Raw genomic sequence first — 24,505 nt, 5'->3', positions numbered from 1 at the left:
ACATTTGATGGAATAGTAAATTGATTAATATTGATCATCTCTTCGAAACGTTTATGTTTTGGAAAGAAAGTAATTGGTATTACCAAAAGATTTGGAATTATTCATGTTATATATGAATCAATTATATAATATTCATTAACCTATTCATATTTAATGAAAAATTGTCAATAACAAAGTAAAATAAGATATCGATATAATGCTTGAAAAGAAAATAAAAAATTTGTAACAATGATAAATAATTTAATATCCTACAAATATTTTCTTAAAATCGAAGTGAATAAAAGTATATATACAAAAGTCATATATGTACACACATCAGTACAATCCAAAAATTCCAAATATGCATCTTCAGGCGTATTCTCTTGGTAGCCACCATAATAACATAACTACCACCTGTTTCAATTGGCGTAACACAGTCTCCCAAAGCAAAAATATTTTAAAGGGATGGAAGTCTGAAAACTTGTTAACTTCTTCTACATTGAATTGAATAATTTTATATAAAACATACTACATACTGTATTCAGTTTTATACGTATATGCAATATCATTCCTTTACACTTTATCCTAAGAAATTAAATACTTGTCCATAAACACTACCTATTTATTTAAAGTATAATAGTTTAAAATTTATAAGTAATGAACGCATAACGTGTTAACCCTTTGCACTCGAGAGTATTTTTCTCAACAAATATTCATTATTTTGTGATGAAATATCAATGGTATTTTTTACAACTAGTATAAAGAAATACCTTGCATAAATTAAGTGAAGGAACTATTTTATTTCGATGTTCCATGTGTTGATAAATTATAAAAAATTTAATATTGAATTTAAAATTTTATAATTTTATTGGGTTAAATAAAAATGGCAACTAAAAGGCGCTTCTCGAGTGCAAAGGGTTAGTAAAAAATAAGTCTAACTCTGTGAGTATTATCAGTCTATCTAATTTGCAATTTAATTATATTATACTGCACTGTTATTTTTAAATTCTTTTATCATTAAAGTATTTATACTTCATTATAGGTCATCTAAAAAAATGGTGAATTACGTGACAGGTCTATCACACAATGCTTGATTCGAAGAACGATTTAGTTTTCACTCGGACTACGATTTAGACAGATTCTATGTATGTGTGGGTTTAGAAAACTACCCTCGTCGATTGCCGACCATTTGCGGTATTTATGTCGATTATCATCTTCCTGCGATTATAGTACAAAGACCTTGTCGCAGCGATTTCCGGACTCTCGTGGTTGCACTCTTCGGGAAGACTGCAGTATTACATCGCTTGTGTTAACTTTAACTATTACATTCGAGAATTAGACTATTGATGCAGGGGTCTGTAAAAATTAGCTTATTCTTAGACTACTCGCTTAATCATAAGTTTCCTCGTAATTAAGGACACATGGTTTTGTAAGCGATTACCCTCTCAAGTATGTGTCTTCGCTAATCAAAAGCCAGTAGCCTTCTTGATATGCATGACATGATTATTATTTCTTCACAACGTGGACCGATTTGATATGCTTGATTACAGACGAAATACGATACCTTAAGACAGCTCATGAAAGAAGCTACTAATGCAGTTAGACGGTGCTTGACCCAAATCAAGAGCCACTTTGATATGATCACTCTGACTTACTGTCTATAGAGCATTCCACTTGAAAATCACATTATTTATTTTGCAAATTCTATTCTCAGTGGAATAACAAGCAGCGAATACTATTTATCTTTTATATTAATTTTATAGTAAAAGTTATGACGTTACTGTTTATATTTCTTATTTGCGTTTCAACGAATCTACAAATGGTTTAAATAAAACAAAGTGGCAGATAACTGTGAAATTAGTAATACAAATAAGAAGTATATTGAATGTGATCGACGTGGACAAAATTTATGGGAAATGTTACATTTCTGCAGAATTGTCTTCGATTGTTTTCCATTTTCCGTGAAAAGGGAAAGGTACTTAGCTTTTGTTAGCGAATGGTTAGAAACGAAGTTAGCAAACGTATACTCCTTGTCTAGTCAACAACGATTACGAGACCCCTTAGTGCCTCTTCATCTAACTGATCGCACAGAGAGGGAAGTATCCACTTGTCCTGTCACCCCAACATTACCGCTACACTTCGCTATATATTACATTGTTCGCACGAAAATAAACAATCGAACCGTCCGCTTTCATATTTGCTGCTCGTTTCTGACAATTTCTCGTTTCTTGAGTTTTTCATGATTACTGGAAACTATACTGTCGGATCATCGAGTCGCTGAAGCTGCGCTATCAAGTACGATATTGTGTTTACCTTGGACGAGCACCAATAAACTTGGACGGATTCGATAATGCGTGATCGCCCATGACGATGCGATGTAGCGATCACTTTCGAGACTGTCATAAAAGTAAATGAAGCGTTCTGGGGTCCATTTCCTTCTTCATTGCTGACCAGCGCTTTTTTACCTTCTGTGTCCCCCGGCCATAACATCCTTTTTCCATCATTTCTCATACTGAATCGATAATGAAAACTCTCTTCAAAGTATATTACCATATCATAGCTTATCGCGAACCTTCGAAAGTGTGAAAAGCATGCAACGGATCATGGTTTATATTTATCTTGACGAACTCGTTCCCATTACGCTTTAAAACATTAAAAAATAAATACTTTCATTTCTCTAGAAAAAAACTTCTACTTGATGTGAGTTGAAGTTTAATTTAAAAAAAAACTCAAAGAGGATAATATTGTCATAAAAAGGATAAGTGTCATAAACAGCTTAAATAGAATAATATTAGTCCCGTTCTGTATTGAAAACACTGAAGTCAGATGCATAGCAGATTCACCGATCCCCGATAACAAGACTCTGTTTCGTTCGAGCAGTCAAACTGTATAAAAAGCGCCATTAGTACCAGAGACATGCCAAGATCCTCATGAACATGCAAATTACCGTAGCATGTCGCATTAATATTTCTCGAGCAGAAATATCGTTATGAATATGCAACGATAGAACACGTAAAAAAAGGAAAACTAGGCTTAGGATGTTTCAGTAACGGCAGTAACAACGGCGAGCCTCGACAAGTGCGTTTGTTTGTACAGATTGTAATGTACGAATATTTTCTGTCGAGCGGAATACAAACTACGCGTTTACTCCCCTCTTCACCCCTTTTCGCTCCGCGTGGCTCGCTCTCCCTCGAATACCCGTGGAGCCATTCGCTGGGGCGGTTTCGGATGCGCCCCCGAAATGAGAGTCCGCTTCAGCGTCGCGAACGTCTCCGTGTCGATCTCGCCTCCACCTCTTCCGTCGTTTTCTCTTCCACTTTTTCCTCGCCATCCCTGCACCGTGCTCCGTTCCGTTATCGTTTTGTCATTGTATCCTGCTTGTACGCGTTCTTATCGGGTACCTTCATCCTTGTCCGCAATGTCCGCAAGGCACGTTCTCTCAGAGCGAACGGAAACGAGGTGCAGGCTGTTGTCCCGACTGCGCCTGCTTCCTGGCGGAAACGCGACATAATGCGCCTCATACCGCACCCCAGCGATGACCAACGTGCCGTGAAGAGGGCATCGGCCGCGATGACTTTTTAATCACGAAGCACACTGGAAGTTCACCCCTCGAAGCTCAGTTTGCCGTTCCCAGAGGTTCTCAACATGGTCCACGATTAGTTTGACAGAGGTCCCGAATTCAGTAGAATCTCAGTTAGCCCCTTGTACTATGATTTTTCTCATAACTGTGCTTGATATAACTACTTTATCGTCAGTAATTTAGTAGAAAAAGAAAATAACTTAGTATTTGTTCTATGTCTATGTTTAATCTAAAAATTAAAGATTGACAATAGACTTGTAGTATAATTACTTGCAATGATTGAAAATAGACAAGTAATATTTCATTTGTATTACAAATAAATAAATAACAGTTAGATGTGTCAAAATAGGTTTTAAGTTTCCGTCACAAATATGACACGATGTTATAGGAGAAGGGGTTAACCGAATCACTATTTCTTGCACTCTAGATCATTCAAAGTCCTGGATATCCACACACTCAGTAATTTGTATCCATGGATCCTGATACTTTAGGATATGTACGATCGAATTATGCAAATATACTTTGAAAAATCTCTTCTCGAGTGTTCAACTATCTAGATTGTCTGTCGCTTAATTAAATTGGATAATCCCGGTTTTACTGTATGACGAACGCTTTTATTTAAAAGAGTTATGAAAAGTCGATTTATTAATAACAAAAATTTAGAAATTGTTCCTCAATAACGAATGAATAAAATTAATGAACAGCTTTTTATTAAAGACATGTTTTGTTATGTAATATCTTGGCTATTTTTGTGTGAACTCTATTTATATGTAATGATTTTATGAATATTTGAATATTTCTTATTACTACACGAGTAATTATATATCATTTTCAATTTGTCAAAAGAAGTTTCACAAACGTTTGGAATTAATGAAACATAAATAATAGTGACGTTTAAAACCATCTGCTACTTTTTTGTAATATCTACCGTTATATTACATATTATATTATATTGTATATTATATTGTATATTATATAATACAATATTTTTTTTGAACAAGAAATAAGGAATTCATAAATAACTAGGTCGGAGAGTTTTAGATAGAACAGCGGAACATAATTTGACGTATGCTTTACCAATACAATCACCTACTACGTGTTTTAGGTATGATACTTTCTCTTTACTTTAACGTATAACTTATGTTGAAACGATACTTCAATGACGCTAATACACGGCAAAGGCGGTAGATGGTTCCGCTGACGGAGATAACGTTACTTACCTGGAAAGGTTGTTCTACGAATTTTGTGAGCCGAGGTTGGATACCATCTAACTTTAACAGAATTCCTTGGAATTAGTTTCAAACACTGTAACTTTTTGACACCATAAAAGATGAAAATAAATTGTAACATTAAAAACATACAAAATTATTTTCACCATGAATGATGTTAAAAACGAAATGTATAGGTACGTTGTATCACAAGAAAAAACTTGGGAATTGTCACTTGAATAGAGTCGTACAACAGCTGTAACATAGTATACAATACAATAGTGTATGATAGTCTTGTCAATTAACTTTTGCGCAAAGAAAATAACTATTACAGCTTCAACAGTCGTATACAGTTTAGTTGTTTCTCAGCAAAATTAAAGAAAACGTCTATAGATTCGAATAGTTCTCAGACAGGAGCACCAGAGGATTTTCTTAGATCGAAAAGGATATCTGAAACCACTATGTTTCTCCTCTATTTATGATTTTTCGGTTTATTAGTTAGACGATTAAGAGGTTGCTGCAGCATTCGATTTAGTATACGTGTAGACGGCGAATACGCCGAACGTACGTTCCAGGATGTAATCTATAATCGCTTCCTGTGCTAGAGATTGGGCGGTAGCAAGGGGTCGATTGTACGTATCCGTCACGTATACACACGGGGGATGTGTTTCAAGAGACACAATCGATTCATGGATCGATATTTCCTATTATAACAGTTATTTTTCAATCCCACTTCATTTAGTCTATTATAGTTCCATACTTTTCCCTGGCCGTTAAATCACATTCCAATTAATAAGACGTTAAGATTGGAGATAAAATCACAAATTTGTCAACATAAAACATGCAAAATCCTTGGAAAAAATTCAATTATACGTTATTATCTCATCTCCTTTAAATCAACACCAACTTCAAATTTGTATTTACAAGACATTCATTCAAGATTGTAACATCAAAAGTGAACATGGTTCAAGTATTTATAAGTTGCAAATTCTGTTTAAACTTAGTAACATTTAGCATTTAAAAAAAACTAGCATTTAAAGAGTCATCCCCCTTTAGCTCAAAATCGAAATCCGAAAAAAATCTCAACAGGAGTATGATAAAATCGTGCATTAAAAATTCGTCTGATTTCCATCGAATACATGGATCACAGGTTATGCAACGAAAATAAAATTCTGATCAGGTAATTGCCAATAAATGTTAAAATAAACCGCCACCAATACATGAAAAGCAAGAAAAAATTTTCGACAAGCACGAACGATCCGAAATCCGTCGTGGCCGCGGTTTTCCATCCAATTACCCGCGGGTCACTAATTCCGTGTTTCAACGTTAAAAATGTTCTTTTCCCCAGAGAAAAGGAAAAAAAAGGGAGAAAGGGGCTGAACCGTGAAAAATGTTTGCGCTGTTCCGGTTGTTCCCATGAGCGTGTGACTCGTGGCTGAATAACAGTAAGAAAGGGAAAAAAAGGGAAGAAACGAAAGAAAAAGGCAGATTCTTTACCGAAATCCGGTCGGGTGACGAAAGGACGCGGTTGGAGGGGTGAATGGAAGGGCAAGGGAAGCAGGGGCGAATCAGTGCGAATGGAAGTGGACGTTAGGTCGACCGATCGTCCTCCACGCGTCCGGCAGCCGGTGGATGAGTCGCAGCGACGAAGACGGCCGAGCGTTCACGAGTGTCTCCGAACCGACGTACCCTCGGCTCACGGCGGAGCGTCGCCCCACCACATCCAGTCGTACTGCGAATGCCACGCCGGGTGTTTCGTATTTGCGGTATTTCGGGACTTTTCGTGCGTCCAGTAAATTGTATCTCGTTGTCGGAACAGTGCATTCGGTTTTGCCGTCGAAGTCCACGCGAACGGGTCCCCCGGGTCGCGAGCTGAGCTTGCCAGTGGTCGTGGTTCTTTGTCGTTCGCACGGTAGTTGTCGCACAGCTGTCGCTCGTTTTCCCTGTTCGTTCCGTCTATCGCGGCGTGCGCCGCGAAACGAAAACCGTCCCGGAAAGCAAACAGTTGTGACCGAGGTTGAACGTTTTTCCGCTTCCGCTTTTGCCGATCCGGAGTCGGCGGGTGTGTTGAAACGTTAGAAGTGCGCGAAACGGGGTAATCGCGATGCGACAGCGTCGTGGGATGCTCGGTTTTCAGGACAAGACGTTTGCGGAGCAGGATAGACGAAAATAGAAGGGGTGTCGAGGAACGTTTCTGCCGTCGGTCGCGTAATCCCAGTGATTCCTTAAAAATTGGACGGCTCGCCGGGACGGATCGTCCAACTAAGATTCCGATAGTTTGAAAGGAGCGCGCGGTTCAGCGAACACTCGTTCTCGGCTGATAAGGTTCTTGTTTACCAACGTCGTCGTGCGGTTACACTTGCCACCCAAGGAATAATACTGGAGGCACGAAGGACGGTGGGAACGAAGGAAATAAGGAGTAAGGAGTAAGGAGGAAGGAGAGCGCGAGTGCGTTTGTCGGTGTTATTTACGGGCATAACAGCGCAAGACCGTAAGGGTATAAAACATAGCGAAACGTGTGATCGGGAGCTAGAAAAAGAGGAGGGTTGAAGGAAGGAAGGAGGAAGGAAAGAGGAAGGAAAGAGGAAGGAAAGAGGAAGGAAAGAAGGAAGGAAGGAAGGAAGGAAGGAACGAACGAAGGAACGAAGGAACGAAGGAAAAGCGAAAAGCGAAAAGGAAGGAAAGGAAGGTTTGAAAGACGGTCGAAAGGAAAGGTAAGCGATAACGGCAAGTGGCCGTGCGAGATGCATTCCAGATGGACGATGACGCCGCACAGTCTGTAAGACTTGCGTGGTTTCCACACTGTATCACGCTTACCCGTGATTGTCGTGTCAGGACGTATCGACGGTCGTCGGCTGGGTTATGACGCGCGCTTAACGCGCTGCGTGCACGAGTAGAAGCGAGCGTGTGTCCGTCGCGTACAACATGGAGTCCGGCACGGCGACTGACTGGCCGTCGCCGAAAAACGGCTCCTCCGAGGCCGAGGCGTTGACGCTGAAAAAATGTCGCGTTTGGCCGATGCTCGCCCTCTGTATTACCTGTTTAGCCGTGTCCGGTTTGCTCGTGTACAGGGAACTCAGTTTGGAATCGAGGATCGCCAATTTGGAAGCTCGTTTAGAACATCAAGAGATACCGGGTGTCCTGTTCCAGAGGCTCAAGAAGGAGGTTCAGAAGCAGCTCGAGTTGTACCGGCACTCGACGGAGTCGAACAACTTTCGAATCAAAAGAGAAACACCCGAATGCAATTGTCCACCAGGTAAGTAGTTTTTTCCCCTACTTAGCCGGCAGTCCACTTGTTTTTACGAGGGCGTGCTGTGGATCTTGCCCGGGGTTGCTACTGTAGGGAGATCACTTAATGGCTAGACCGAGGAATGTGGGTCTGATTGATCAGTTCTCATCTTTCTTACGATGCTAATTTGCTGGTCATCAATACGGTTACGCGCATCCAATCGAAACTATAAATAAAACACAGCGAAAGACCCCTCTTGTCTCTGTGCCATTCCGCTAGACATCAATCAAGTCATCTTCCAACAGTAGTCTCCACTCTCGCCGACCGTCGCCTTCTCCGTCTTTTTCGTCTATCCAGCTACGTATTCTTTATTCCGCATGCATCCTCTCGGATTTTGCTACACGATGCTACGATGCTTTGACGACTCGCTCGATCGCAATCGCCTGCATCTATGCGTCTATGCATCCGTGCACCCGAGTCCGGACGCCTGTGCGTCTACCCGTCTACTCGTCTTCGTGTCTATGACACGTACGTGCACGGGAAGGAAAGGCGAAAAGTACGCGTACGAAGAAGAAAGGGGCAGATCTTTGTCTCGAGGTGGAGCAGCTTCGGCTCTCGGACAAAGGACCGACGATCTTGAGAATTTCGATCTTAGGGAATGCTCGAGAGAACGAGTCTTCTTTTTCGAGACCGTTCTTTGCACCGTACAAGGAGAGGACGTTCTGGGTGAACTCGTGACTCGATGATTCAAATTCGCGAGATAGATGTTTCGCGAGAAAAAGGAGCAACTGCTTTTGTTATGCGCACTGACAACCGCTTTGCCACCCCACACGCGCTAGATGCGACAGTTAGTTGTGTTTTCGACGCAAGTTATTCGATGTTTTTACCATTATTAAAATTCCACGTATTCGAAAGTTGCTTCTGAGCCACTGTCGTAAAACACCAGAGTCTTCGAAGCCTCAAGGCTTAACCTTAAAAGCTGAGTCTTTTGAAGGCTTGGAGTTCAATACAGCTCGAGTTTTCGATGCTTCAATGCTCAATCTGAAAGGCTGAGTCTTCGAAGCTTCAAAACTCGAGCGCTGAAGACTTCAACTTTTAGAGCTCAACGCTCGAGCTTTAGAGATTCAGAACTCATTTTTACAACACTATTCTGATCTAAGATCTGTGGAGAAATGTGAATGTCTCTTGAGAAAGCGATGCTTCGAACGCCGTTCACAGAATGAAATCGAAGCGAACTATTTCGTATTGATGGTCGAACGTTACGACCGACTGTAATTGTACACCCTGGAACGCGTGCGTGACCGGAGTTCCTCCGATTTCGCTTATCGCTATTCTTTCCGATTTGACGAGAACATCAGATCGAGGAGTGTTGCCATGATGCTCCTCACGTTCGACGATCGGTTAATGAGCATTATCTTGGATCAAGCTATGCGTTCTGCATTCTGAATGAAACCGCTACCTTTTCAACGGAGCTAGCCTGGAGTCGATGAATCGTGGACGTGTCGCGATCTTTGCGAATTAGCTGAATCGAAATAATGCTTTAATATCGTCTTTTAGAATTGTTCAAATTTGTGTAATATGTTGTCTTCATTTAAGTGAAAGTTTTCATTCTATATTCCGTGTATAGCGGTTGTTTTAAAAAAAGGTTTATTTTAAAGCTAGAAAAACAGATTTTGTTTTGCATGGTACTAATGAAGAAACTTTTGTCCAAAGATATAAAAAGATAGGTAGATAAGTTTTTTACATTATTTGCATTTATTTCACTGTACTGATTATTGTCTCCTACACAGATTTTCGAAAATCGGACAATTCTATCTGACACGTTGACGTAGAATAACTTCATTAATGCAACAGAAATAGTTGAATTAAGGTGACCTTGCATCCGTTGAACGATAGATGATATTGTATAGACACTTAATTTAATCATTCTATAAAATGTTTTCGTTCGTATGCGGTCCAACTATGAAGTACTACAGTATTTAAAATAGACAACAAGAATAATAATATATATTTGAAATTGCATGTGTAAAATTAAGGGAAAACAAATACCTTCGTAAATTAACTTACATAACGTATATGTAAGTTGGTATTACTAGATTTGATAAAAAGCAGGTCTATTAAATCAAGTGGAAAGTTCAGCCAAACGATTTAGAAAATGGTTTTGTTTAATGAACGTGTAGTGTCGCGCGAATACATTTTACTTGAGAAAATGTACATTACATTATGCATGTATGAAAACGTATTATTTTGGTCGAAACATTTTATAGCGTTCACCCTTTTCATCAAACTTTACTTCATTATAAAATCGTTCGTTCGGGCCGCTGGAATATTTCGCGTTAGGAAAAAGCCTTGAAACTGATGAAATCGTACAACGTGTTAAAGGGCTTTTATCCCGAACAACAAAAATTTAATGTGATTGCGATAATGAAATCATTTGAAAATGAGACGACGCTGTGGATAAAAGTAAAAATTATAATTGGTCGTAAAATACGATACAAACGGTATACTACGAGCTACAATTCTATGCTTCAGAGCGGGACGAACTTTCCGGTCGACCTAGTATACATAACGTAAAACTGGTTCTAAAGCTACTGTCCTATGATTCTTACTGGTGGACTGTTCATCGTCGCGTCGTAAGTCGAGAACGCGAAGGATCGTCGGATCAGTTTCTTCAAAAATCCTCAATGAAACAGCGTGCAACTTTATCGAAAGAGAAATTGCACTACTGAATATTTCGTGTTGCGTTCTCAATATTACGGAAGCTGTGAAAACGTAAAAATTGCTGCTGTTTGGTATCTTTCTTTCGAAATTGAATTATTGGATGCATTGCGAAAGAATATGTGCGTGAAGGAACCGATTGCTTCGAAGATAAAAGAGAACTTTTATTATCGTTTTATTTACTTACGCCAAATTCTGTCTTTACGCGAACCATTTTAAAAACGACTTCGATTCAACGCGAATTATTTTTCTTTCACAGAATTCGTTCGATTGAACATGAATTAGAAAAAAGTTTATTTTCTTTCTACGCAATTTGGTTTGCTTTAACATAATCACCCAAAGTCTAACATGAATTTCCATATGGTTTATTATATTATTTTTCTATAGCTATAGTATATTTTTCATAAAAACGTTTTTACGGGAAGTGGATGTATACACTATTCTAAAATTAATAAACACGTGCATTATTTTTATAAATTTAAATAGCTTAGTAAAAATTTAGAATTGGCAATTTCAAAATACAATTAAATAAATTTATGAAATATAAAAACCTAAAAGAACATTAAAATTGTTAAAATCACTAAATTTCAAACATTTATTCTTGTCTTCTGATTCGAATTCTGTTAGTTTGAACAGTTGTCTTCAATTATACAACGTAAACGTCATAATACGAAAAAGAATGAATTTCTTACGAATGATTGACAAATAGTTGATCGTCAAGTAAACTTGAAATAGTGAGGCGCGCGAAAGAGAAATTAACACGGGTCAGATTCGATTCAGGGGCAAGTTATCACGGAACTATCGAACTCTGCAAGTTTACAACCGATAGATGATGCAACTTTTTGGTTTTGAATCACTCTACATTGAAAAACTCCATTGTTCAGGTGAAATGGCGTTTTCAAGCAGCACATTTTGATGATACATAATGCTTTCTTAATGATGATGAAATTATATACCAGTTGAATAATTTGCTGAATGCCGTATTAGCTATTAACTCAAATATGTTTGGCACTTTGCCTCTTTTACAAGGTAGAATGCAATGATTCTGAGTGTATTAGAGAAATTGACATTTCATTATGAATGAATGAGTGAAAAATATTTACACACATTATTATATGCGGTCTAAATATTGTTTTTTTTTGTTTGTAATCTGTGCAAATAAGTGCTAATGCAATTAGAAATAATATAAAAGGTGTTGGAATATATTTCTTTGTTTCAGATTCTAACGAATAAAAACATATGATTTGAAATTATCAGTTTATAGTTTAATGTCTGTGAATCTGCTGTATATATTTTTCGTGTCGTATTCTTTTATTGTTCGAATAAACGTTTAGTTGAATGTAGAATTGTTGTACTTGGATTAAAACTGACCGTAAGAATCGTGAAAAATAATAGGACATGTAGAACAAGATGCTAAAATTATTCACACCATTTCAAAAATAATCAGTGTTTAAAATACGTGGGTATAAGAAAATTACACTGATACAAGAGACATGTATTTAATTTATACCCCTTATTTTCTATAAAGTAATTACACGGGTTGCCAGGTTGAGAAAACGAAATTGGAGCCATTAAGGACTGATAAATCGGAGATTGGTTCAATTCGTTTCTTTAAACGTCGGTTCTGTCCAGCAAACCAAATCGTTGCATCCGTAAGTGGATGGAAATGTCACGTGGATAATTTAGATTGGATTAATTCAGGAAAGAATGATCACGCTAATCCGGATCTTATTTTGTACCGGTGCATTTCATTTTCATTCGATGCAAATTACGTTGATTTCTGTATCGGTTTATAGTCTTTCCAATTGGTCATGTAATTATTACCTCTACGCGTTCACGGCCAATTGAACCACAATGAGGGACAGCAATACGATATTGACAATTGGAGTTTCTACAACTGCAGGCATCGCCGTTGGGTAGAAACGTACGGCAGACAATGGCGTGGTGGATGAAAGAACATGGGAAATATTATTGGTGTATGCTGGTTTTCCTATCCCTTCGCTCAGTCCGATCTTTATCTCCAGCCTTCTTTTTTCTTGGCGGCAGCTTCTTTCTTATCACTTCGTCCTCGACGGTCGTTTCTGGCAGCAACAAAGGGAGCGCTATGGTTCCTGACTTGCGGCTTCCCGAAATTGAGATGTGAGAGCTGACGCACGACCATCATAAATCTTTCCTTGGCTTGTAGCAGGGCATATCTATTCCCTCCCTCGCACCCTCTCTATCCCTATAACATCCTGCAAGCCGGTATCTTCGATGGTATTTGGCGTTACGCCGCGAGTTTCGCACACAGACTTTTCGCGAGCCGTTGACAAACGATTCCCGACCCCTGACCCCTGCCTCCGCGCATCGACTTGGAACCTATCGAACCTATCGCACCTATCGAACATCCAATAAAAAGAAGCGTACTAGAGTCGGATACACCGATAGGAGGATCCACGTTTGGGAAGGAATTTGCTGGTTCATTTTAGAGCGTTCTGTGGCCTGAATTTCGTTTTCTGCGATCAGAGTTTAATTAGATCCCTTTCGAAATTCGTTTACGTTTATATCGTTGTTTGTGCTCGATTAATTAATTAGAATGGTTAATTAATGTTTGTTTAGTTGTAATATAATGGGATCTAAATATTATTATCGCAAGGCTTTTAGCTTTTAGGATGTTCTTATGTGACAATCATTAGGTTTACTGGAAAATTCTGTTCATTTCTTAATTTTAATTGTTACTAATGACCGTTTCCCAACGGAATGGTAATTGCTGGATTTCATTTCTGTAGAATGACTTATCTTTGAAAACTTTAAATGACATTGTTGGGCCGAACTTTCCGATAGAGTTAATTTATCGGCAAACGAGGATTATGTTTAGATCGATGTTGTGGAATTTAAACATACTGATCAATTATCTATATCATGTAATAAACATTTGGGTTGTGAAGTGTAATGAATATAAATTTTATTGCGCGCTGAAATAATCTTAAATGTATTTTCGTTAATACATTGCCTAAGAAATAATAGAATCCGAATTCATATTGGTAAACAAATGGTGAATTCTTTAAACACTTTTTTGTATTCCTTTAGTATAACCACTTTTGCAATTCTACTAGGTAAATGCATTGCAGAATATACATTACGTCGACAGACTGAAATATAGTTTTCTTCCTTTATTTGTTCGTGAAACATAGTTAAGTTAGTTTCAGGAAACATTTTATAGGGACCTGTTAAATTCTATTTATACGATTATACATTTTTATATATTATTCCCTATTCCCTAAAGACGGAAATGTATTTTTGATAGGATGCAATTTTATTCGTATTGTATACAATACTATAGACCATAAGATTGCTTTTTACAATAATTCAGAAAATTATTCAATGTACATTAGTAGTATATTTACAGTATATTACGATAAGTATATTTATAATTGAAGTAGGTATATATTGTAAAATATCAATAATACCTTCGAAGCATATATTCATATATATATATATATATATATCTTATAGAAGTTATATATTATATTATTAGGAAAATATAAGTTTTAATATCTACTTATTCCTTGCAAAGTGTCAGTCTAAAGGTCTTAGTGAGTATTTATAGGGTATGGTAGAAAGAACGTTAAAAAATAATTGAAAGGACTTACATAGCTATATCAAAAAACGAACGTTGAAACAGAATGTTAATCGTGTCTGCTTTAAAGTATTCTATAGGGATGTTGCTTTAACCTGAAATAACAGATGAAGGTGGGTAACCTTAGTACTCAGTATGCTTTCATTCGGTATCGATATTATTGTCGGAGCAGTTTTACGATCTGTAATACATTCATCGATCAAATAGAAGCTTCGTAGCTTGAATACGTTTTATTCCATTTTAATTAGGTATACAGATGCATAATATACTACTATATGTACCAGAAGTGTTAAAATATTTTCGTGTATGTTTATAACTACGTCTTTAAGTGTACCGATTTATTTATCGATCTTGCCTTTCTCTTATTATTGATGGGTAATATTCGATGTAGGTTATACAAACAACATTTTTTATCGATAAAGTTTATTCTTCTTTTAACCCCTTACAATGATTTGCTAGATTCGTGGCGAAGATTTCTAATATTGTTCAACAAATATAAATGTCATTTAGTTCTTCCATGTTCAAATGAAACATTATTTTTCTTGTTAGCAATTTGTATGGTTTAGAGTAAATCTATACATAAAAAGAGCATGGAATCTTTTGTTTTATTAGTGCACTATTAAGGATAAACAGTTTTAATAAGTGCAACTGCGAAATTAAATCGTAAGGCAAGGGGTGAAGATCAAAAGTTCTGTGAGGAATACATTAATAAACACAGCTCAATTTAAGAAAGAAGATCATTTTTGTTCTCATTTGTACCTTCAGTACACCAGTAATACTTTGTCCCTTATCATGATAAATGTATATAGATAGGTGCAGAATATTTCATTTTAATGTCACCGTGCATTGTTCTTGCAATTCTCTCCGGAACAATTCGTTACTTAAAACAAAACTTCAAATAGAGTGTAGTTTATTTCGATGAGGACGTTTTATAGTGGACACGAGTTTTGTTTAAAAAGTGGCATCTCAAAGATTTTCGGGGACCTTTGATTCTTTATAAAACAAAACTCTATATTATAATTCTCGTTTAGCTAACAATAAGTATGCAGTCCATTCTGTGACGCATTCATTGACCTAGATACGTTGTGGTCTTCAAAGGTTGTTCAATGTTATTTGCGATCATTTAAAATTTTCCCTTCGCTGAACGTTTACAAAATTTTCCTTACCAGAGTAATTTACACTAATGATGTGCTTCAACGTCATTTACGTTTGGAAACGTGGAATATCTGTAGATTTAGAGCATTAGACTGCAATTGTTCCGAGGTTTAGGCTCTATGCACACGGGTGATACAACACCGTTCCGATGCCACAATGATTGTTTTAGAGTAACAGAGAAACAAAATTCTTCTGTCTCACGGAAAAAGGTTAAGAGAACTTTGCGTCTTTATTCTTCCAAAATCGCACAGCATCACTGTTACGGCGCACAGTGGGCTGGATTGGCAAAGTACGTGACATTTTGCCAAAAGTCAACTTTCTGAAGTCGATATCTATTGAAAGTATTTTGGTTCTTACATGTCTATAAACCTCGGAAACGAAAAAATTAATATAATTTAGTATGCATTATAGGAGTAATAAATATCCAAAGTTAGACATTTTAAGAGTATCATTTCTCACAAAAAAGTCGCTTTAGTTCTACATGAAGTTATGGCGATTGTATCTAATATTTTTACTTCTGTTTGATATCTATTAGAACAATAAAGCTTAATAAATTAATGAAAATTCCCAAAATTCTTTACATTTGACAAGGAATAACTTTTAAATTTCAAAAAATCCCAGGATGTTTTGAAAGAATTATTTCCTAACTTGTCCTCCCTCACAAATTATTAACATTCAAAGTTGCACGAAAACTGCTATACAAACTATTCTGGTAAGAACATTATATGATATTGTTTAAACATTTCATGATATTATGTGCTTAATATACTGTACATTTATTTCAACTGTTTTTTCGTATACAAAGGTTATTTACCATTGACGAATTATCGATAATAGGTAATTTTCGAAAGAAACTAAAGATCTATTCTACAGATTATAAATATATACAGAAATACAGTAAAGGTAAAAAATAAATGATTAGAAAATTCTTTTTAAGATAATATTGTTTAAACAAATAATAAAAAAAAATTATTTGAAAACATAAAATATATTACGATGATCATCATTAGAAAACAATAATTTTTTTAATGAATTTTTGTGCAAATTTCACCTCGATACTTTTTGTGGTTGAAAAGTTATAAGAAAATGTCACCTCTTTTTCTGATCCAGCCCACTGTGCGGGTTTGCAGCGGGATTGCGTTGCTCGTGTGCATATGTCTTTATACAGGATGAAGTTTATAGAAAATAACCTACCGCTCTTGATAATAAGAAGGCTTCGATCAGGAATGTTTGCCAACAAATTACTAGGCTAACTTCTGGGAAGGTAAAACTATTATTCAGAGACACCACATACCTATATGTCAATGCCTAAGGTGTTGCTTTCGATTACATAAGATAAGAATTATTTTCTGAAGTTTCAGTAGAAGGATAATTCAAACGGAACCAAAGACGAAATTCGGAGATCGTTTGTTGGGTAGATTGAGGAATGCGGGTCGAATTGGTCAGTCTTTATCTGTTCTCATCACATTTTCGACATTAATTTGCCATTCATCAACACGTAATAAGTCTATAACGTAACCAAGCAGAACTATAAATGAAACATACAATTAAAGATCGTTCTTGCCCCTGTGTGTTTTATTTAGATGACATGTAAATTAGATGAGAATTAACCAGTGAGAACCACATTCCTTAGAGTAGTTATCAAGTGATATTGCAACTGTATTTACATACATAGTTCCATTTAACCAGTTAATTGCGTTCGACGAGTATACACGTCACCTTAAAAGTCAAAATAATACTCATTTTTTCATTGATAAATTATTTATTTTTTTCAGATAAACATGTAATCCTTCTTCGTTTTGCTTTAAATTTTCATTAGAATATATTATGGGTGCATTTGAGCTGCGTTTGACCAGTGTACACTTCATTGTTTGATTTTATTGGGTTCACAATGAAAGACTTTCGAAACTAAATTCTACAGTTAAGAAGTTGAAATACTAGAGGTTACCTTGAAATCTCGAAGGTATTGCTACTTACAATTAGACAAGGTCTGTGACTTTTTGAAAAAGTAGAGCACGCGTTAATACAAAATGTTGTATTCGCAACTATATAGTCTTTGCATGCTAATATACAACATATCTATGTTTATGACTATGAATTTTTCACGTACTTATAGATTTATTATCATGTCCTAACTTACAGAAGGCTTTACGATTTATAATTAATTACAATCATCGCATTAATGTTAGTAACACATTATGTATGAGAATGGTACTGAATGATGTGTGCTGGTGTGTGTTGGGTATTTCAGCCGACATTTGATTTGACGCAACAAAATTATAAAATTTCTAATTCAATATTAAATTTTATTTAATGTGCCAGGGCGTGATTGAAATGTGTTTCCTACGTGACAAGTAAGATAATTTTTTGTGTTAGTTACGAAAAATATCGATGTTTTATCAGAAAGTAATAAACATTTGTAGTGAAAAATATTGTCGAATGCATAGGGTTAATACCTTCTATGCGGAACATACCTTAAGTATTAATAACGCACTTACCATTGCTCGCAATTATTTCATATAATAAATAGTATTTTTATATAATTATATTTCATAAAATGAAAAATTAAATTTTTTTTAAAAAGTGAATTTTTTCACACTTGACTGACACAGATTTTCGTTAGGTAGGTATACCAGTAAAGCTCGATCAGTGACCCGCACAAAATGTATTAATTATTGTTAAATTTAGTATATTATCAGTTTTTATACATAATTATTACCATTAGTAAATACACATGTTTTCTAAACTTTATTATACGAATTACGTTCTAATCACTCAGAACCAGTTACTACTTAGTCGTATTTTCAATATTGCGAACAAGTTTCCTTCTTTTTCTTTTAATTTTCCCCATTCCATGGTTTGCACTTTAAGACCAATTATAATCGGCCATAACGACTATAATTTCTTCAAATTAATCGAAGTTAATATCAAACACTATCTACAATATTTTGTTTGCGATTTATGCTTTTATACATTCTATAGAATTTCATATTTGCTATTCATTAAGTTAATTTAAATTAAGATTAGTACATATAGTTGCCATTTTTAATTGACATTAATAAATTTGATTAAAAATTCTATTCTACAGTACTATTATATTACTCAAAGAGTTGTTAGAAATTATTAAATGAATTTATATATTCTAAAAACATTGTATTGTAAGCTGTATAAATTCATTATTTTAGATATACTTGCATTTCAATTAGCCTTCTGTATGTTTAGGATCTTTAGCATACTGAAAAATGATATTGCTTTTTTCAGTTGGTACATTCTGTATAGTTTCCATAGATTTCTGTTAAAAATGTACGTCTACGTGTACCAATTCCTTTTTTCTTAAAACGTTTAAAATTACTCGTGCATAAATACTGAACAACACACGTACAAATATTGAAACTTTAAAGTGATCAGAAAAAGTTCTTCGCAATTCTGTGATTAGTATCTATCGGATGGGGTACATGAAAAAATGAAATACTATGCACATAGAGAGTGGGTGTCAAGTGGAATGAAGTATCCGTGTTCATTGTTCCTAACTAAGCTAATGACGAGACAAGGGAGTCAAGCGATAGTTGCATGACAACAAAATACCGGGTCTCGACCTGCTCGAATTCAAAACTGTTTCAATACTTTCTCCAGACATTTCTTCTTCAGAAATATTTACAGAATGCAAAACTTTCAGCAGTAGAGTTTTGAAAGCGTAACATTTTATAAACGTATATATTAATGTATTAGCGTTCCTGTGTCGATTTGTGCTTCGAAAATAAGAAATTCAAGCAGAAATATTGCATTATTAAAGTTTGAACAGATGCAAACATTTCGGTTGCTAATATAAGGGTTAAGATTGAATCGAACATGTTTCAGCACTTTTTTTAGTTTTTACCTGAATAGTGTATTGTTGCAAAAAGTCAATACTTTGAATAAAGTAAAATTTAGAGAAAGACAAGACTGTTTAGCTAAGAAATTAAATTAAAGTAAATTAATGCAAATAGAAAATTTTTCTGAAAACTTGTTTCAGTGTGTATGACAGTGATCGTCTCTTAGAAATGGACTTCTATTGGTTCAGTTTTGCTTCTTCCTATACATGTATGTTAATATATTCATCTATCAATTTTATTCAAAATATTCAGTGTCTGTAATGGAGCATAATACGGGTGAAATTATTCGTTAGAATTAACTGTAGTCACATATTACTATGTAAATTTAATATATGCTTAACGCACAAGATTGGAATAACGCGTTGTGAATTTTTAAACGTATGTATAATGGTAATACCGAATATAAACTACGAATAATCTTCCAGATGATTCATCCCTTTGATTTATTAACCACTTCGCTGTAGTGTTTGCATTTCTAAAGTATTCATTTTTTTAAAATATTAAAGAGATACATTTAACACGCAACTTTCATTATTGTAATTGAAGTATATAAATAACCAAGTGGATTTTGTAATATTTCGTAATAGAATTATTATTTACTTCAGATCAAACAAGATGAATAAGTTTTCTTACTGTATTAGTATTATTCTCCTTAAATTAGAATTATTCATACATAAATCTTATAAATTAAAACTCGCATCGTTACTTTACTTTTAATTACGAATGCTTTCGTTGGCATCATGTTGGCATCGAATATGTAAAACTTTATAAATTATGTCCATGATTAAAAGGTTGATTGAACAATTTACTTTTTTTGAGCTGAATCTTGAGATTATAAGTTTTTAAGCTCTTTACTATGAGTGCTCCGGGTGGACGCCAAAGTAATCTCAGTTGTTTTCACGCTTGACTGATTCTGAAAGCGAGGCAGAACAATTATCGTTCGATACTTCAAAGTTTCTCATCACTGAAAATGGAACAGAGTATGCACCACTAGAATGAAAAAATTGTTCAGTTTCTTACCGTATTGTTATCAAAATATTATCAATATATCGTGATGGTTTTTTTTGATGAAATTGAGTTTATACAAAGCGTCATTCTGATCATTTTTAATTTAATTTAATTTTAAGATAATTTTAATTTTTGATTACAGTTTTTCTTTTCTCTTTTTTCTTTTCCTTTTTTTTGACAAAGGCTTCTTCGAAAATGTTTGCTTCCTCTACAATTGCAAATCACGCTGTTGTATTTCTAGTTCATACTACCTTTCCTACTCGATGTTGATTGGTGGTGAGCTGGTTGTGGCCAACAGGTACAGCAATTAATCAATTACATTACAAGAATGAACGAGTTGGTAACTGCGAGTCATGGAAATTACAAAAAGCATAGTACGCACATTTAATTTTGAATTTCGCTAATTTGTATTTGATATTTTTTCTGAAAATGTAATCAACTCATTGATGAATCATTAAACGCACATTTACATTTCCGAAATTATATATAACGTATATTTTAGATTTCGTTGTCGTGGAAAGAAGTCGAAAAGACACTTACGCCGCAAATGTACGTATTATACGTGCACTTCTGATAACTATATCCGCAGATAGCGATATATAGTTACGAAACGCGTCCCCAGAACTTTCGGTGTGAAACTTCACTCCTAGTACAGTGGTAACATAGGGAAGGACAGAAGGAAACTGTGCGAAGGAGCTGTAACAAATTGAATGTCGCATTTTCCATCGACGACGCTGGCCCCGAAACTTCCCGCAAAAAGAAGGTGCGATTTACGATTGGCGCACGTGCGTCAACCGTGCAGCTGCCTGAAAGTTTATGCTCAAGGACCTCTCCGGCCGTCGACAAAACTCATAGGCAGCTCCGTATATTCGATACCTACTCTTGTTTTTCTCCTTCTTTATAACTTGGAGAATTCTTCTCTCACGTCACACCAGCGACGTAAATGTTTTCATTTGTCAAAATAACATCTGCCTTCTACGAGTCACAGTTAAAAGGAAAGGAAATATCATTCACATGCAATTACAAAACTTTAAAGGCTGCTAGAATGTCATAGAGGGCCGGCTTTTTTTATATGAGAAAGATACGTATGTAGATTAATCCCTAGTCCTGTGATTTCATTCATAACTGCACCCGCTAGAACTATTTTGTCGTTAATAATTTAGTAGAAAAAAAGAATTCTACATTTAGACTATGTCTGCATGTACTCTAATAATTAACAATTGAGGATAGAAAAATAATATTTAACCTGTTAATTGTGAAAGTGTGTACTTGTCAAACGCAAGACGAATGCACCTAAAGTATATTTTAATGAAAAACCAAAACAAAACAAAAAAGTATAACAGGTTTATCTAAAAAAAAAAATAAAGAATTTATCGTTAAAAAAATTAGTATCACTTCAAGTTTTAAGATGATGTGGGTACTCGTCAAATGTAGTTAATTGGTTAACACTAAACGTATTGACGCTTTGTATATATTGCTATCAACCATTTGCAAGAAACGCAAAATTTACTTTGAAGATAATGAATTGATAATAGCAAGATAGTTCTTTACTTTGATTCATGGTTAACTAACAACATTAATGTTTATTAAATTAATGTGGAAATCTTCAAAATAGAGCAAAGAATTAACATTAACACTACCAGACGGGTTAAAATGATTCATTCCTGATTTTTTCTTTCTGCAATTACTAAGACGATAACAGATTTTTCTATGAAAAATGATTAAAGAAATTGATTTAGCAATAGGCTAGTTGAATTGTGAATCAATTAAAGCCTCAATAGATACATTCTTGGAGTTTCTATAGAGGAATTTCAAAAATTCAATGTAACCGTCCAGTAGTTTCAGTATTAATGATATTTTTACATCATGTAACGAATACAAAAATGTAGATATGAAGATGAACCTAAATGATCCCACCAATATCTAGAATGTGCTTAAGTTTTTCAGACAAATTAATCTTCTAAATTCGTTATAATGAAGATACGTCTATTCCGAAAATCTTGTATTATTATTCATACAACTAGTACATTATTATACAATAAGACATTATGTATTAAGTATTATTAAGTAATAAGTAATATAACCAAATGTTGGCGGTCACTAATGACTTTACTGTTAATGTGACCATCTTCAAATAAACTCAAATATAAAAAAAAGATGTGGATATTTCTCGTCTTATAAATTATAAAAATTCAAAAACCTTTATAGCGCTGATATATTTTTTATCGGACCAAATCTGTTGTAACTTGAAAGATTGAAATCTCTTCTGTATAATGGCACTTTCTAATGGCATACTAAAAGTATCAAAGATACTTGTATCGATATGATGGATCATTTGGATGTTCGCTGATGGTCAAATAAGAGGACAGATTACTGAAATAATATAGTAGAAGAAAAGAGACAAACGAAAGGAGATGGGTTTAGCCAGAAGACAAAACCTTATAATGAAAGATAAGCAAACGTGCAGGGAAGAAAGCAGCATAGGGCAATAAGGGAAGATTGGAAAAAAGAGAGATTGCCTGAAAGAAAAACAGATGTAGGAAGTCCGAGGATAGAAGGGGAAAAGTAGAAAGCAGATAGAAAAGAGCTACAAGGAAAGGAAACAGCAAGCTGTGAAGAGAAAAGAGGAACGGCAGGAAGGAAAAGCATGTAACACACGTATGCTACAAGGAGGAAAGAGAAGATCGCCGAATCGATGGTAGTGGGAAACACTTGCCTCTGAAATGGTTGAATTTGCATGTATCGCGACTGCTCGTTACGTTTCAATGCTTACTTGCCGACCCTTCGTCCGCTCAAATGTTGTTTAATTAGTCGGAACGGCTTATTCGTGTGCATTTACGACGATCGATCCGTGATGCCTTTCTTCGGTTGTTAGATGTATTACACGTGATTACGAACAAGAGTTAACACTATTTCTACCGAAAATGTCAGAAGACACCTTTTGAAATTTTAACATAAAAATATTTTCCAAGTTTGGTCATATATTCTCAATTGACTTTTCGACATTTTCAATAACGATTATAAAATTAATTATAGGAAATGTCTAAAATTCAATTGAGGAAAAGTGATTGAACTGAAAAAATAATTTTAAGTGAAAATTTGAAAAGGTGTTTTCTGACATTTTGGATAGAAATATTGCTAAGGTCGTTTCTGTCAGAGCAAAGATAATGCGATCAAATAATATGTAACGAAAATTCACACTTTTCTCTCTCGAGTTAGAAAATTAATTTCGAATATAGGATAATCTCGGATGTACTTGCTACGAATACATAAACTGTGACAATCTTTCATTTGAAATATCTGATATTTTTTAGCTAGGTGAAAAATATATTTGAAAAATATAAGAAAGAAAATATAAATTTAAAAGAAATATAAGAATAATACAAGTTTCAAATATCTCACGACCAGTTTCACATTTTTTAATGGCACGCTGTACTTTCTTATCATTGTTGTTAAACTGTTTAGTTACTCTCCTTACTATAAAAATATTTAATACAAGAGCTTGACAGATATGTTGACTAATCTGTTTCAAAGATTGTGACACATCGATCGTTATTATAAGGAGCCCGGGCACTAGAAGTACTTAGAATGCATTTGCTGAAACTACTTATGTAGTAAATTATCTAAGACTTTCCTTAATCCAATGCTAATTTTACGAAGGCTGAATATGCTGCTTGTTCGTAATATCTCAAAACTTCATTCCCATAAACTTCACTGCATCAAAAGTTTTCAACAGTGTGTCTCTGCGAGGCTATAACAGTAATTCTAATACGTGCTGCAGAGTGTATTGTCTTTCCGCGATGTTTTGTACGCACTTCGTGTCTACTCCAAATACTCGATTCCTATTTCAAATTGAATTCGACGTCATCGGTTTCCTGCTGCATACTTCAAATTCGAGAATAACTCAATTTTTTTGGATATTGGTAAATGTCTACACGGATCTTCTATCGAAGATTAAATTAAAATTGTTTCTTTAGAGTACCTTGCGGAACAGATGCGTCTGTTTGTAACTATCTTTCCTCAGATCAGTAGGTACTTTCTTTCTTGCAACTATAATTTTTACAAAGGTTTCTTCTCCTAATAAAATGCAGAAGTTTGCGAAACATTCGGGAGGCTTTATAAAAATAAATGAAGTAC

General features: G+C 35.2%; 1 protein-coding gene across 12 annotated transcripts in view; it reads left to right on the top strand.

Moving 5' to 3' along the window:
* The first annotated feature begins 5,930 nt into the window (after positions 1-5,930).
* The window catches only part of LOC116428670 (uncharacterized), a 340,086-nt gene continuing 321,511 nt past the window's right edge, over positions 5,931-24,505 (top strand). For 10 of the 12 annotated variants that reach the window (XM_031980617.2, XM_076371670.1, XM_031980616.2 and 7 more), the window contains exon 1: positions 6,506-8,023. In XM_031980617.2, the coding sequence (XP_031836477.1) occupies positions 7,693-8,023 (331 nt within the window). In that variant the 5' untranslated portion in view covers positions 6,506-7,692. Of the gene's footprint in view, positions 5,948-6,505; positions 8,024-24,505 lie in introns of those variants that run through there. The other 2 variants (XM_076371668.1, XM_076371669.1) reach the window with 2 other exon arrangements.

This window comes from Nomia melanderi, chromosome 10 (assembly GCF_051020985.1).
Source record: "Nomia melanderi isolate GNS246 chromosome 10, iyNomMela1, whole genome shotgun sequence".
Lineage (NCBI taxonomy): Eukaryota > Metazoa > Arthropoda > Insecta > Hymenoptera > Halictidae > Nomia > Nomia melanderi.
Note: the sequence above shows the minus strand (reverse complement) of the source record. Positions and strands in the feature narration are given on the sequence as shown.